General features: G+C 38.2%; 2 protein-coding genes across 3 annotated transcripts in view; both read right to left on the reverse strand.

Moving 5' to 3' along the window:
• Positions 1 to 6,716, reverse strand: part of LOC311627608 (uncharacterized protein) — a 43,027-nt gene extending 36,311 nt beyond the window's left edge. The window contains exons 1-3 of the mRNA XM_084894104.1: positions 6,584 to 6,716; positions 1,640 to 1,891; positions 45 to 151 (exon numbers count right to left, since the gene is read on the reverse strand). Of these exons, the coding sequence (XP_084750230.1) occupies positions 45 to 151; positions 1,640 to 1,891; positions 6,584 to 6,590 (366 nt within the window). The 5' untranslated portion in view covers positions 6,591 to 6,716. The remainder of the gene's footprint in view (positions 1 to 44; positions 152 to 1,639; positions 1,892 to 6,583) is intronic.
• CASP1 (caspase 1) overlaps positions 1 to 14,375 on the reverse strand; it is a 63,891-nt gene that overhangs the window by 41,763 nt on the left and 7,753 nt on the right. Inside the window, exons 5-10 of one of the 2 annotated variants that reach the window (XM_084893358.1) lie at positions 13,807 to 13,980; positions 13,177 to 13,411; positions 12,628 to 12,771; positions 9,324 to 9,433; positions 8,756 to 8,859; positions 8,150 to 8,243 (exon numbers count right to left, since the gene is read on the reverse strand). In XM_084893358.1, the coding sequence (XP_084749484.1) occupies positions 8,761 to 8,859; positions 9,324 to 9,433; positions 12,628 to 12,771; positions 13,177 to 13,411; positions 13,807 to 13,980 (762 nt within the window). In that variant the 3' untranslated portion in view covers positions 8,150 to 8,243; positions 8,756 to 8,760. Of the gene's footprint in view, positions 1 to 8,149; positions 8,244 to 8,755; positions 8,860 to 9,323; positions 9,434 to 12,627; positions 12,772 to 13,176; positions 13,412 to 13,806; positions 13,981 to 14,375 lie in introns of those variants that run through there. The other variant, XM_084893359.1, reaches the window with a different exon arrangement.

A 14,375-nucleotide genomic window follows, 5' to 3' on the forward strand; every position in this document is an offset into this window, starting at 1 on the left:
AGTGTTTCTCTCTCATTCTCCATTTTATGGATAGAACACAGTACCTCTTTAGCCTTTTCTTTACACACTTTCAGGAAATCTTCACGAGGACAAAGCTTGAGGGTATCTGTAGTTTCTGCTGACTCAGCTGGCCCAGTCGTTTCTGGAGGACCTGCAGGATATATCACATGGCATCACCTGATGTAAATTTTAATATCTGCATCTGTTACCCATGATAACCTAAGACATATGACAGAGAAGGAAAATCTTGAGAAAAATTTTAAACACCTTTAAATGTAGGAATTTTCCTTGTATGTAACCTCTAATATGAAGAGGTGTATTGTGATTGAGAAAGAAGGGGGATATTCTTAGTAGCAGATCCATCCATAAATATAATACTAGATTATGATTATAATGAGGAAAATATCTTCCATGGTGACTTGGGTCAAACTTAGCATTTTTATATTCAGCTAAAACAGCTTGAGCCTTGAAATATTTTACTCTAGAGTACTCACTCATCTAGGTGGATGGTTTCTTGTCACTGAGCAAGAGTATGTTGAATGAATATTTAATACAGGGCTATTCATTAGAAACATAATTAAGTCACATGTGCAATTAAAATTTTTATACTATTTTGCATTAAAAAGGAAAAGCAAACAGATGAAATTACTTTTAATAATATTTTATTTAACATAATATATTCAAACTATTACCATTTTAACATGTGTTAGTAGCCACAATTCCAGTACTCTATAATCACAATGTGGCTGGTAGTTATCATTTTGGGCTAGAGGCCTGGTATACAAATTCCCGAACAGGTGGGGTCTGGCTGGCCCACCCTGATCAAGGCCAATTGGTCTGGCCAGCTGAGGGGGAGGGACCATGGGCTCCACCCACTTGTGGAACTCTCAGTGGAACAGACAATTTGCATATTAGCCTTTTATTATATAGGATGGTATAACATCACAAGTCTGCTCCTAATTTATACACATCACAGACACAGACAGAGACCCACAGCGAGCAACTAAAAGAATCCTGAATCCAGTACCATCCAGGCATTCTTTTTTTCAGGGACCTCAGCCTGAATTCTCAACTTGTCCAGAGCAGATGGACTGCTAAGATTCCTTGCAAAGCTGTGGAGCCAGCCATGTCAAGGAGAAATGCTAACTTGCCACCAGAGTACTGATTCCAGGGTTAGAGGGACAGGATTTTGCTCAGAGATTCTAACATGCACTAGCTGTCCTTGCCTCCAAAGTTCTGATCAACCAGACTAAATTTTCAACTCAACTTTTAAAATGTGAGGGAAGAACTCCTCCCTTTTGAAGTTTGTTTCTGACTCATCCTGACCCAATCCTTACAGAAACTTAAGTATATCTATCACAGCTTGGCATACTTGACAAATTTTGTAAAAGACTGGGAAAGTCCAGCACCCCTCCTTTCTGAGGAAGGAGTAAGAATTCATAAACAATAGTGGAGAGGGTTGACAGATCTAATTAACAAGATTTTTGCACAGGAACAAACCTTGATGTTTATTTACATGAACCAATCAAGGCACTCCCTGATTTTTTTTTTTCATTTAAAAGAAAAAAACAATATTACCTTGTATAAACAGATTCCAGATAGTTTGAGAAATTTGTTGTAATATCAGCTCTATTCTTACCTTCATTGCTGATGGCATTTTTGTTTGTGTTAAGAAAGGTTTGGACAAGAACTTGACCTGCTTCCTGGCTTTTCTGCTGCACAGCCTTCACCAAAACCCGGGCCTTGTCTCCATGTTTGGCATCATTGAATTTTTTCTTGTCAGTTTCCTTCAATTTCAGAATATCTTTTTTCACCAATACATCCAAAGCTCCATCCAAGAGTTCTTTCCCAATAGATTCCAAAGCCTTTAGTGGTTTTTTGTTGTGTTCTTCTGTCAGAAATACAAAGACTCCTTCAACTGTGGGCAAAGCCTAAAGAGTTTCACACTATATCTAGAGAGCTCCCTAAAAATGTGAAATACTCTTGAAGTACCTTCTGACTATTTCAACATTTCCCCAATAAAATACAAACCTCTTTCATTATATACTAAGCATTGTTTAATGAATCATTGCCACTTAAGATTTTTGGATAGCTTGTTATCTTCTTTTTCTGACATTGAGCTTAATGTTATCCACTCATCTTATATTTCTCTTTCTATTTTTTTAATCCCATAGTAATGATGTATACTCCAAGAAATATCCATGCTCTTGTCTCATTATACCACAGAATTTATTCTCTCTGTAATTAGTTTTCTTGGTGAAAGCACTATGTTTTTGAATCCACAATTTGCATCCACATCTCTTAGTTACATCTTTGTGCTTAAAATCTTAAAAGTACTTATAGGCTTGCTGAAAACATGAAGTAATGAATAAGTGAATAAATACCTCTAGGTTCCTAATACTATAAAATCTTATCTCAATCAAAACTTAGAGTTGAAAATAATCTGATGACTAATTTTTCAATATGGTGGATTAATGTGAGAATTGGTTAATTTATTACCACCTGGGATGGTTGGAATTTTTATAGAGGAATATAAAAGTCAAAGTGATAAGTGACTTTTTAAGAGCACAAATATGACTTTGACATATATGGGAAGGCAGGATATCTCATCAATTCTCAATTAATTCTAAGATAATTATTCAGTCCATCTAGATATAAGGATAGCCTGGACACAAAAATGACACTTTCTAAAGAAAATGTGCTGGATCATTGAACAAAAACGTGAGCCCAGAAACACTAGCCTCATTTTCCATGTCATCTTGAATTATTTCAATAAATGTTTATTTATTAGGGATTATGAGAAAGAAACAAAACATAAATTAATTGTTACCTTATATCAATCGCAGCTAACATCTCTTGTCCACTTAAATTTATTTATTTATTTATTTATTTATTTATTTTAAAATATATTTTATTTTATTGGGTTTTACAGAGAGGAAGTGAGAGGGATAGAGAGTTAGAAACATCAATGAGAGAGAAACATTGATCAGCTGCCTTCTGCACACTCCCTACCGGGGATGTGCCCACAACCAAGGTACATGCCCTTGGCTGGAATTGAACCTGGGACCCTTCAGTCCGCAGTCCGACACTCTATCCACTGAGCCAAACCGGTTTTGGCATACTTAAATTTATTGAAAAGGAAATACATATAAAGCAATATAAAGCATCTTTATTATTATTATTATTATTATTATTATTATTTACATGTCTCTGTACTAAATACAAACATTAATATGCTATATCCTCTCAAAAACTTAATGAGATAACCATTATTTTCTCTATTTAAAAATCATTTGCCCCAAATCATACAATTTGGGATTCACATTCTTTTTTTACAGCACGGCTTCAGTAATAATAATTCATATTTATCAAGTCCCCACTGGTGCCAAGTGTTATGCATGAATCTTCTCTCTTATATTCTACCAAAACTCCATCTAACCAGAATATTAATAATTCTATTATATAAAATAAGGAGATCCAGAGAAATTGGTTAAGTAATTGACACAAATTTTATGTTTAGTGCACAGTGTGTATAGTAAGTGGAGAGAAGGGAATCAAACTCAGGGGTTCAAAGTCCCCCCGTCACACGTGCACACCTGTATACACACACACACACACACACACACACACACATACACACACTCTTAAATCAGCAAACTACCTTACATGATATTTGTGGAGAATTATTTAAAATAATGCAAAGTATTTCAGGGATTCAAAGAAGACTGGGTAAATTTCTTCAGGTGTGACCACAAAGGCTTCTTAGAAAAGGTAATGAAAACATGGAGGTGCAATATAGTATACAGATGGTAGAACAGAGAGTTTGAAGAATTGCAAACAGCATACAGTTAATGTATGGAAGATTTAGTCTGCCTGAGTTCTGGGCTTCAATTCATTTATCTGTGCACTCAACAAGGTTGTATAGTGTTGCCTGAATGAATGGCATGGGGAGAAATGTGGTAAACAATACAACCAAGGAGTTTGGCCTTAGGTACTCTCCTCATCATCTCTACATCCTCATGGCTTCATTAGAAATTATTCCTAAATTTATGGATTCAGGCCAGATGTGGATACTAAAATGGAGACTCACATATCTACCTCCTCTCAATATACCAAAAGTTATTAAAATCATCTTCAGAAAGTTGATCTTTATATACGTAGATCAGTGAATGGTTCAACATGGACTGAGAGAGGACTTTCCAGGACTTGTGATTAAATACTTCAGTCTCTATGATTTAAAAATCACTAAATTAAACCTATATGTTTTATTCCCTTTACTAGTAAATTATATCTAAACACCAAGGGCATTGTTCCCTTTAGTAGTGAATTATATCTAAACACCAAGGGCATCACATGGTAATAGTGAATCTCTCCTGTTTTCTGAGATGCTCATTTTCCATCTCATGTCAAATTGTGTTGGTTTTCTCTGCTAAATTTTACAGAATCTGCCCACTTCTCTCATATTTAATTGTACATTATTACATTTCAGGCCAACATCCTTCCTTTCTTCATTACTTCAGGAGCTTTATAAATTTACTTTTGGATCCTTCTAATCTGTTCTCCACAATGAAGTAGTGTTAGGGTGTTAAAATCTAGATTTGATCATGAAACCTCTGAGCTTAATCTAATGTAGGTCTTCTCATTCATTCATCCTCATCCTCTGTCAGTTGACCACCTTGCTTCTTACATTGCTTCTAGAAGGCTCTTACTTAGGAAGCTCTATGTGCACAGTCTCCCACGCCCACATTCTTTCCTGTTTCCCCACTGCTCCCTTATTCTTTATATCTCAGATGAGATGTCACTTCCTTCGGGAAATGATGCTCCCAAACTAGACAGAGTATATGCTCCAGATGCCTGTTTCTCACTAAGCTAGCAATTTTTTTCCTTGTCCTTGTTAATTGTATAATAGTGGCTAACCAAATTTGGTTGTTTATATTTACTGGGGCATTTATTTTTTTTGTCTCTTGCCTTTCAGTTTCTCACATCTATTGTCTAATGATGCCCTGATTCCACTGTATTAATCAGTGAGACCATCCTGCCCAGGCAAAGACGCAGCCCTGAGTGTGAGTTTTACCCACTACTCTCCAGCCAAAGGCTTCATGAAGAAGACAAGAATACAATCAATTTTGTATTATAGGAACTTAAGATAAATGCCATGAGATGAGTCATAAAGTCATAAACCCTGGGGAGATTATATCATGAAGAGCAATATATATATATTAGTAGCCCTGCACATGAATCCATGGACCACTAGGTCACTGCCACCCTCCTGTAGTTTCCCCCACTCCCTTTTTTCCTCCCCTCACAGCTTGCTGCCCTGCTCCGTCCTGTAGGTCTCCACTGCCCACTTATAATTCGCTACCCCACCCTTCTGCAGATCTGTGATCTGGTCATTACAAGGTCGGTCATTATGCCTCAGGGTGTAACTGATATTTAGTATATTTCTCTCTTATTATATAGTAGAGAAGATACATACATTAAATATATTTGCTGTGAAGTTGAATTCATATTTTCATAATTTAGAGAGAGTAATGGAAAAATGGATAAACATATTTTGAAAGGCAGAAAAACCTTTCTGAAATGTTCAGACATTTTTAAGAAGGCAACAGGGAGCCTCAATGTAGTTTCTGAGTAAGGAAATTGCATGTAGAGATACCTAGAATGTGAGAACTGAAAGATAACTAATTACTTTTCCTATTGATTCTAATCTGCAAACAAACACGTGTCAGACCAGTTATATAAGAATTATCGGCAAATCTTTATAAGGCTAGAAATGCCTACTGTCTATTTAAGGTGGAGAAATTCAGGGGCAGGATCACATGAACTTTTAAACATGACTATAGATTATTCAGATTTGTTATAAAGTTTAGAAACTGATGACCTAGTTGAACCCCTTTCTTTCAAATTAAGAGAATGAAACAAACAAACAAAAAAGTGCTATGACGTGTTTGACTATTAGCTGCATACATAGCTAATCTCCTGCTTTTTCAGCTTCTGTATATTATCAACACGATGGATTGGAGGGTTAAAACCTGGAGAGAGGAAGATCCGATCCCTAAAAACCTGTGATAGCGATCTAGGAAAAACTGCATTGGAGTCCTTAGCACAAGGACTAGAGAGAAAAGGGGGAAACAGTCACCTCAAAGGACCAAGTGTGTAATTCAAGACAGGAGATGGCAAAGGGGCAGGAGTTCAAAGTTGGCCTATGGGATCCTGGGAGCAGTTTCTCACCCAGATAACTCATTTGCAAACAGCCAGAAGCAAGAAGATTTCAGAAGGCATTAAGACTGTTCAAGAGTTGCCTCACACAAAAAGAACTTCCTCGGTTTATCTTCTCCCTCCCTTTTATTACCATGAGCTGAAAGAAAGGAATTAACTTTTCCTGGTTCTAAAATACCTGGAAACCTTGCTTTCCATCTTTCTAAGGTAATGTCCCTGGGTGATTCAAGCTACACAGAGCTAATAAGGGGAAGCAAACCACAGACTCCCGTTTCCCTTTTTGTTATTTCTGTTTGTCAGGAGCAATAGAAAGCTTCCTAAGACCCAAGCCCCTGACCCTTAGCCAGAAAAGACCCCTACTCACCAGCCATGGGTGCCACCAGCCTCAGCCCCTTCCTGCTGCTGGGAAGCAAGTCACAAGCTCGAAAATGAAACCTTCTGGCATTTCCTCATTGCAAGGGGTGGGGCAACTTATCAGACATTGGGCAACTGCAGCTTAGAACTTTGAGTTCACGGGACTGTTCGGGAAAATCCCTTGGGAAGAAAATTTTCTTCCTTTCGGGGAAAAGAAATGTAAATGATGTAACATTTTCCTATTGGCTGGCACCTCTGTTTCCCCCCCCCCCCCCTTCCTTCCTTCACTTTGTTTCCCACACACTTCCTTCTCTCTGTCCTTTTTCTGACCCCTCAGTATTTCTCCTCTGCTCACCTAAAACTCATAAACTCATGAAGGAGTTAAAACTAACAGATCTTCTTGTATTTTCAGATAAGAATTATGCAAAATAGCTTCTGTTTTCTGTTTCCACTGTGCTGGTATCATCCCCTCCCAGTCTCCCTGTGATTTTGAGATTTTGTGGATAAGGTCTGAAGGAATCTGTGTCTCCACTCTCTTCATGCTTTTCTGTAACTGCCTAAACCTGCCTGCATAGTTAATCTTCATGGAGGGTGACTGCCAGGGCCAGCCTGACAGGTTGAACCTGGCTAAGGTAGGGAGGTGGGAATTGAGAAAAGAAAGAAAGGCAGGAAAGCAGGATCAGGAGGACTACAGGTAGCCACTGAAAGGTTGCTCTCATTGTACTGATAACCGCTATCCAAACAAGCCTGGGAAAACTGTGTGGGTAGGGGGCTAGCCTTGCTAGTCCCTTTGATTGCAAGGACCGTTCAGTTTATACACTGTCTCCAACAGGTGACTTCTCACTACCATTTTTTTCATATTCTCTGAACAATGAGTCATCAGAGAAGCTGTCTCAGGCTGCAGTAGAACAAATGTACAAAAGATTAGATAGTGGGAGAAAAAAAAATCTGACATTCAACTTGTAAGGTTTTCAAAAGTTCAGAAATTCACCTCAACTCCTAATGGATTAGGATTAGGAAGGGCTCAAATTGCATGTGAAAGGTAGTCGTTTCAGTGCTTCCCAAGTCTAGCATTGTAGACTGGAGGATTTTACCTCAAACTCATTACCAATGCACCTCACAAGAATATTATTTTGTATACAATATATGGGGTGTTATGTATGGTCAGCCAATTGTTTTGTGTTTGTTGGGTTCTGTTCCCAATAGCACTATAAACTGTGAGTTGCCTGGAGTTGAGTCAAAATTACTTTGCAGGCCTAAAATGCCTTAAGAAAGGATCAAAATATGGAGTTTCTGGTAGTGGTAAACTCTGGGGTTTTGGATACATCACTTATCATACTCTGCATCCCTCCTGCTGAGCAGCAGATTCTTTGAAGTCAGGTAGCTACTGTGATCGGCATCTGTATCCCTATACCTGAAAGCCCAGAGAATGGTTTATAGAAAAAAAAAAAGAAAAAAAAAGAATGGTGCTATTAGATTGTTCATTGATCATGGGTCAAGTATAAGGTCTCCAGATCCATTATAAGCTCCAAATCCCATTCCATATCTTCTCAGAGTAGAAAAACAGCATAACAACTTTTTTATTTTTTAAATTTCAGATTTATTAGAATGTTGAAAGAAATGTGTGTTTCCTGCAGTCATAATTCCAAAAATGACAGGATCCTGGTCTCCTACAAGAAAACACACACACACACACACACACACACACACACACACACACAGAAATATTTTTAAAAAGTGTTCTGCTAAAAGAAATGCAAGTTAAAAGATCACTCTACTCATGGGGACAGAAGGAAGAGACCATGCTATGTCTAAATATTGCCCTACTGAGTGAAAGGGAGAGACACCTAAAACCAAACTTTCATCATTTCATGGCCACATCTCAGTCTATATCAGCTGACCCTGAGAAAGGGACTTCTGACTGCTGAATTTTGAGAGAAGAGCAGCATGCTCTGCAACGAACCAGCAGAAAGCATCCTTTAGTAGCTCCCATTTACTACCTGAGGCCTTGAGACCTTGATAAGGATAAAGTTGAGGCTTTCTTCCCCAACCTCACCCACCCTTCCCACCTGTGCGGGCCCATGTTGGCATGCGCGCACACATGCTCACACACACACATACACACACACACACACACACACACACACACACACATCTGGGCATTGACACTGATACAACGTACTTATATTAATATCCTGGGAAGAGGTAGAAGCATCTTGTCAAAGTCACTCTTTCAGTAGTGGGCATCTGTGCCCTGCCATCCGGGGACTCAAATGAAAATCGAACCTAAAGGGGAAAGAGAACCTATATTTTTCTTTTCTTGACAAGAAGAACCTTCACTTAAGCTTGAAAAATTACAGAAAGTAGAGTGAAATAAATCACGAAAGCAAAAAGATTGTGCATCTGTAAGAATCATAATATACATATCTAAGCATGGAATGACCAGACTGTTGAACTCTGTTTCTGGATCTGAAAGCTATGGACACGAGGAAATCAAAGTCCAGTTGTTTGTCTACGTAGGGTTTGATGGGAGTTAAAAATCAATTATTATTTTCTAGGTGTTGATTTCTAGATGATAGCAAATGGGATCTGCCTTTCAGGCTTGCTGACTCAGCAAAGAAACTCAAAGCTAATTTGGAAAGAAGAACGTTTCTGAAAGATAAACCTGTCCAGAGGTGCTCCCTAGGTTTCCATCTGGAATAGTCAAGTATCCAGGGAAATAAGAGTATGGGAAACATTGAGAGCCTTACCTTTCGGAAAATTTCCTCCACGTCACAGGACCAGGCATGTTCTTGCAAAATTTCGATAAGTTTAATAATAAAAAGAGAGCCCCGTTTGGGATGTCTCCAAGAAACATTATCTGTGAATAAAGCACATTCCAAATCTCATGCAAAACTCTTGTCTGGCCCAAAAGATAGAATGCTAGGATTTTCACTCCAACTGAGGAAGCCTGTTGAGTTCATGCTGTTTTCTATACACTGTTGGCCATCATGCAGTGATATATCCAATGTGTAATGAGTATATTTTTACTGATACTTGACGATTGTTATTGCCATATATGGGGCAGATATTAAGTTGGTATCATCTTAGGATACACGAATCTATAAATCTGGTAAATATGGAAGTGAGGGCAGAATGAGGTAGATGGAAGTGATTGGGCCTTAGGGAAGAAATACCTGAGTGTTAATCACAAGATTATTTGTTTACAGACTCTAATTTAAGTTATCTATAAATTCTGAAATGCAATGGCCTTGATTATAAAGTGTAGGGAGGGTAAAATTTTCTGCCACAAAAATATATTGAAAGATTATAAGTGTCTAGGAAATATAGGATGTGTTATACCCAGTCCATATAGAATAATTATATTAATAACATTTCAAATATTGACCATGTAAATAATTTAATTAAAATAAAATACTATTGATCATAAAGTATTTGTACAAAGAAATGTTAACTGAACATGAGAATGCTACCAATATAAAAGAAGAGCAAACCTAAATAAGGTGTAAGAGAGAAATATCATATTCTACTGGAGGACAAAACAGCCTTATGAAAGAGAAATTTTGAAGAATTATATTAATTATATGAATAGTAGACACATAAAAATCATTGCACCATTTTAAAATTTTACAAAACAATGTATAAGAGAAAAGTGATAAAGCTCTGTATATAATCATGGACACAAGCTTGAACAAAACTTTTTAGCCAATAATATTGACAATAAAACATATAATAGTTATAGGTTAAAGTTATATTTAAAGCCACAGGTGTTTTATGGAGCTGGTTCCTATTAAACAAAGAGGATGGAAAGAGGATGGAGGCAAAAATCTCCACACGTCCTTTGTGAAATTAAGGGAGCAAATGGCGCTGTTTGTTCAGAAGAGAACTACAATGTGCTTGCAATTAGCACCAGAGAAAGGGATGCTAACTTTACTATTGGCAAATAACTAACTGAAAATACCAGAGTTGAAGTTTTTAAGTGTCAACTGCAATGGAGGGGTGAGGAAAGTAAAAGAAAACAAGAAAGAACTCAGCAAGATGAATGTTGAGAAGCCAGGGGGGGTCTGTCTACAAAAGACTACATAGCCAGAGGTAGATCTTTTTGGAATGCTGGGATTAAAGGGTTTTAAAGAAAAAATATGTAATAATATCAAAATCTGCTAAATCTTTTGTAAATGTATGAGACTTTTTGCCTCACATCACTGTTTTTGATTTTTTTGGGATAATATTATAGATTTCTACATTATGACATGGTCAACTGACACACACAAAAAAAATGTGAATTTCAAGAAATTTCAAAATATAGTATCCTACCTAATAAAAGAGTAATATGTAAATTAACTGTCACTATGCCACACCCACCAGCCACACCCACCAGCCAATCCGAGAGAGTATGCAAATTAACCCGAACCAAGATGGCTGCAGCCACAGAGAGCAGTTGAGAGGCTTGGGTTTTCCTGGCAATAGAGGAAGCCAAGCTTTCCACACACCCTGGTTGGCCTAGGCCTCCCAACACTCAAGGATACAAAATTTTAATTATAGAAGATAAACAAATCCAAATAGAAATTGCTGCAGCCATGGAGCAAGCAGGAGGCTTGGCTCTGATCTAGGGTACAAAGTTTCAATTATAGAGGTAAATAAATTCCAGATACCATGGCCTCTACTTGGGTTGCCAGTGTGCATGACCGTTCTGCAAACCACCACAGGCCCCTTGCTCAGGCCACTGCACACCCCAAGGAGATACCTCACCCTGATACAGGACACCCTTCAGGGCAAACCAGCTGGTCCTCACCCATGAACCAGGCCTCTATCCTATCTAATAAAAGAATAATATGCAGACTGACCATCATTCCAACACACAAGATGTCTGCCCCCATGTGGTCAAAGATCCTTCCCCTATGTGGACACAAGATAGCAACCACAAGAAGGCCACCTGGGGAGGGGGGGTAGTTAGGAGGGACCAGGCCTGCAAGGGAGGGAAGTTGAGAGGGACCAGGTCTGCAAGGGAGTGCAGTTGGAGGGGATCAACTCTGTAGGGGAGGGCAGTTAGGGGTCACCAGGCCAGCAGAAGAGGGAAGTTGGGGGCAAACAAGCTGGCAGGGGAGCAGTTAGACATCAATCAGGATGGCATGGGAGTGGTTAGGGGATGATAAGGCTGGCAGGCAGAAGTGGTTATGGGCAAGGAAGGCAGGCAGGCAAGCAATTGAGAGCCAGCAGTCCTGTATTGTGAAAGGGATGTCCAACTGTCCATTTAGACCCAATCCAGGTGGGTTTGGGTATAAATGGGCAATTGAATATCCCTCGAGGGGTCCCAGATTGGAGAGGATGCAGGCTGGGCTGAGGGACACTCCCCCCACCACCCAGTACAGGAATTTCGTGCACTGTGCCTCTAATATATATAATATATATTACATCAATGAGGAATTCAAAGAAAGCCCAGAGAGGCTGAATAACTAGGACTACTTTACAAAATATTAAATGGATGTCAGGGTCAGAATATAATTGGCAGTATTCTTAATCCATAGCCTAGGTTTAGAAGTCATTATGTTGTTTTTTTCTTTCTCATTCACTCTATATTTCTAGTTGAAAACAATTTAACTTAGAGGTTTAATATGCCTCTTATGCTTTTTTATCTCTCCCTGCCCCTATATTTATAATACTTCTTTTCTGTAAATACATGCTGATGTCCAGGCAAATTGATCTGCTGATTGATCCCAACATTGTAAACCTTCCCTATGTGGAGTCAGCTTCTAATTTACTTCATCATAGATATTTCTCAATTGATCCCAAGCAGTTCCAGGAAACTATTTTTGCACCATGGGATTTTACTAATTACTAATTTAGTGAAAGTATATGTGATCTCTGTGGGTATGGATAATTGATGATTTAAACTAGGAGGACTGCTTTAGTTGTTCTTCAGAAGTCTCATAGAAAGTGCAACAGATACCCATTCTCTACAGAGTGTGTGTGTGTGTGTGTGTGTGTGTGTGTGTGTGTGTGTGAATTTCTGTATTGGCAATGCCCAAAAAGGTGTCCTACACAGGCACCCATTACCTGGCGTTGACGAGCAGAAAGCAATAAAATCCTTCTCTATATGGGCTTTCTTAATGGCATCATATTCAAAATCTTCTGGAGCCAATGAGAAGCTGTTTCCAGAATCTTTTGCTGAGTCTTTTAACCACACCACCCCTTCATTCTCTAGAAAGACAAGATTTTATATCTTGTTACTTCAAAAGCCAAAAGATTTATTTTCTCCCATAAGCCTCTGTTCAACCATATTTACTAATTCATTTGTGGCTATCTTGCATTCACATTTGTGTACACACATACATCCCAGGAACTATCTTCTTAACAACCTTTATTTCTACTAACCCTAAATGAATTATATTGACACTGAAACATCCAAGTCTTGAGACTAAAAGGAATATCTCTTTAGTTGAAAGTAGAATAAATATCTACTAACCATTCATATGACTCACAGAAGCTATAGCTTTGTTTGGTGACAGTAGGTATTCTTTGATTTTAAGGAGCAGGCACAAAACATGTATAGAAATGATGAGGTCAACGCTTGCATATCTTGTGTTCTAACGCAACAGCACTCACCACCACGGCAGGCCTGGATAATGATCACTTTGGGTTTGTCCTTCAAACTTGGACAGTTATAAGTGTTCAAACTTTGAAAGATGGTGTTGATATCTAATAAATCTGAGACTTCCTCAGAGTGTTTCTTCCCACAAATGCCTTGTCGAATACCGTGAGACATAAACACCAGGAAAGTGCTGTCAGAGTTCTTGTGCTCCTGGCGGGCAGCGAAGGCCCTCAGCTCTGCAATCATGTCCTGGAAGAGACCATGCCATTACTTTTGGACTATGAGATCCATTACTATGGCACCTGGGAAATTCAATAAAAAGACACTTAAGAACTTCCTGGATAATATAAACATCAATGGGGTATAAAAGATAATTTAAGTTTCAATTCAAACATAGATGACCTAGGGTTATAGAATGTCATTTGGGAATTTCTAGTAGAGAGGAAAGGGTATTTTTGTTTACAGAGAAATTCTCAAATAAAAGTTTCACTAGAGTTTTTTCTAGTTAGGAGGGGTGAGAAGCACCTCCAAGGGCAAATTTAAATTTTAGATTATCAAGAAGTTAAGTTTCTGGTGCTCCAACCAAAAGTTATTTAGGCAAATGAAAGGTGTGATCATTGTCCCTACGTTCTGGAAGACCTTACCAAAGCAGTGAGGTTTTCTTTAACATCCACAGTATATCCTAGACCTTCCAGCAGCATCTTCATACCTCTGATATCAGCATCAGCTCCAGTTCTCCTGGGAAGCTTATCAAACTCTGTGTTGCAGATAATGAGAGCAATACGTGTCCGAGTGGACTTTCCCATTACTGGGTAAATCTGTTGGAAATGCAAATTGCATAAATGGCCCTGTTCCCTTTAAATATTCATCTTGGGGATATATGACTATTTCTCCCCTTCTAGTTTGATCCAGAAACCAAATTTCATAAACCACAGTTATAGGAAAGTCAAATGAATTTTACTAGAGGAGTTAAAATAGAGCTCACAAATTCCCAGATGACAACTGGTTAGGATTTAATTTTTTTTTTTTTTTTTGAGTTAGGATTGAGAGAACATGTTTTGATGCTTATTGTTTTTGCCAAAATATTTTATCATCCAATGCACAATTTCCTAATCTATACCATGGCTATTATTAGAGTTCAAGGTATTATTCAAATATGTTTTCTCAACTCTGCAACTTGCTTAGAATAGTATCTGATTCATATTAAGCATCC

The sequence above is a fragment of the Pipistrellus hanaki genome, assembly GCF_964339955.1.
Source record: "Pipistrellus hanaki genome assembly, chromosome: 9".
Lineage (NCBI taxonomy): Eukaryota > Metazoa > Chordata > Mammalia > Chiroptera > Vespertilionidae > Pipistrellus > Pipistrellus hanaki.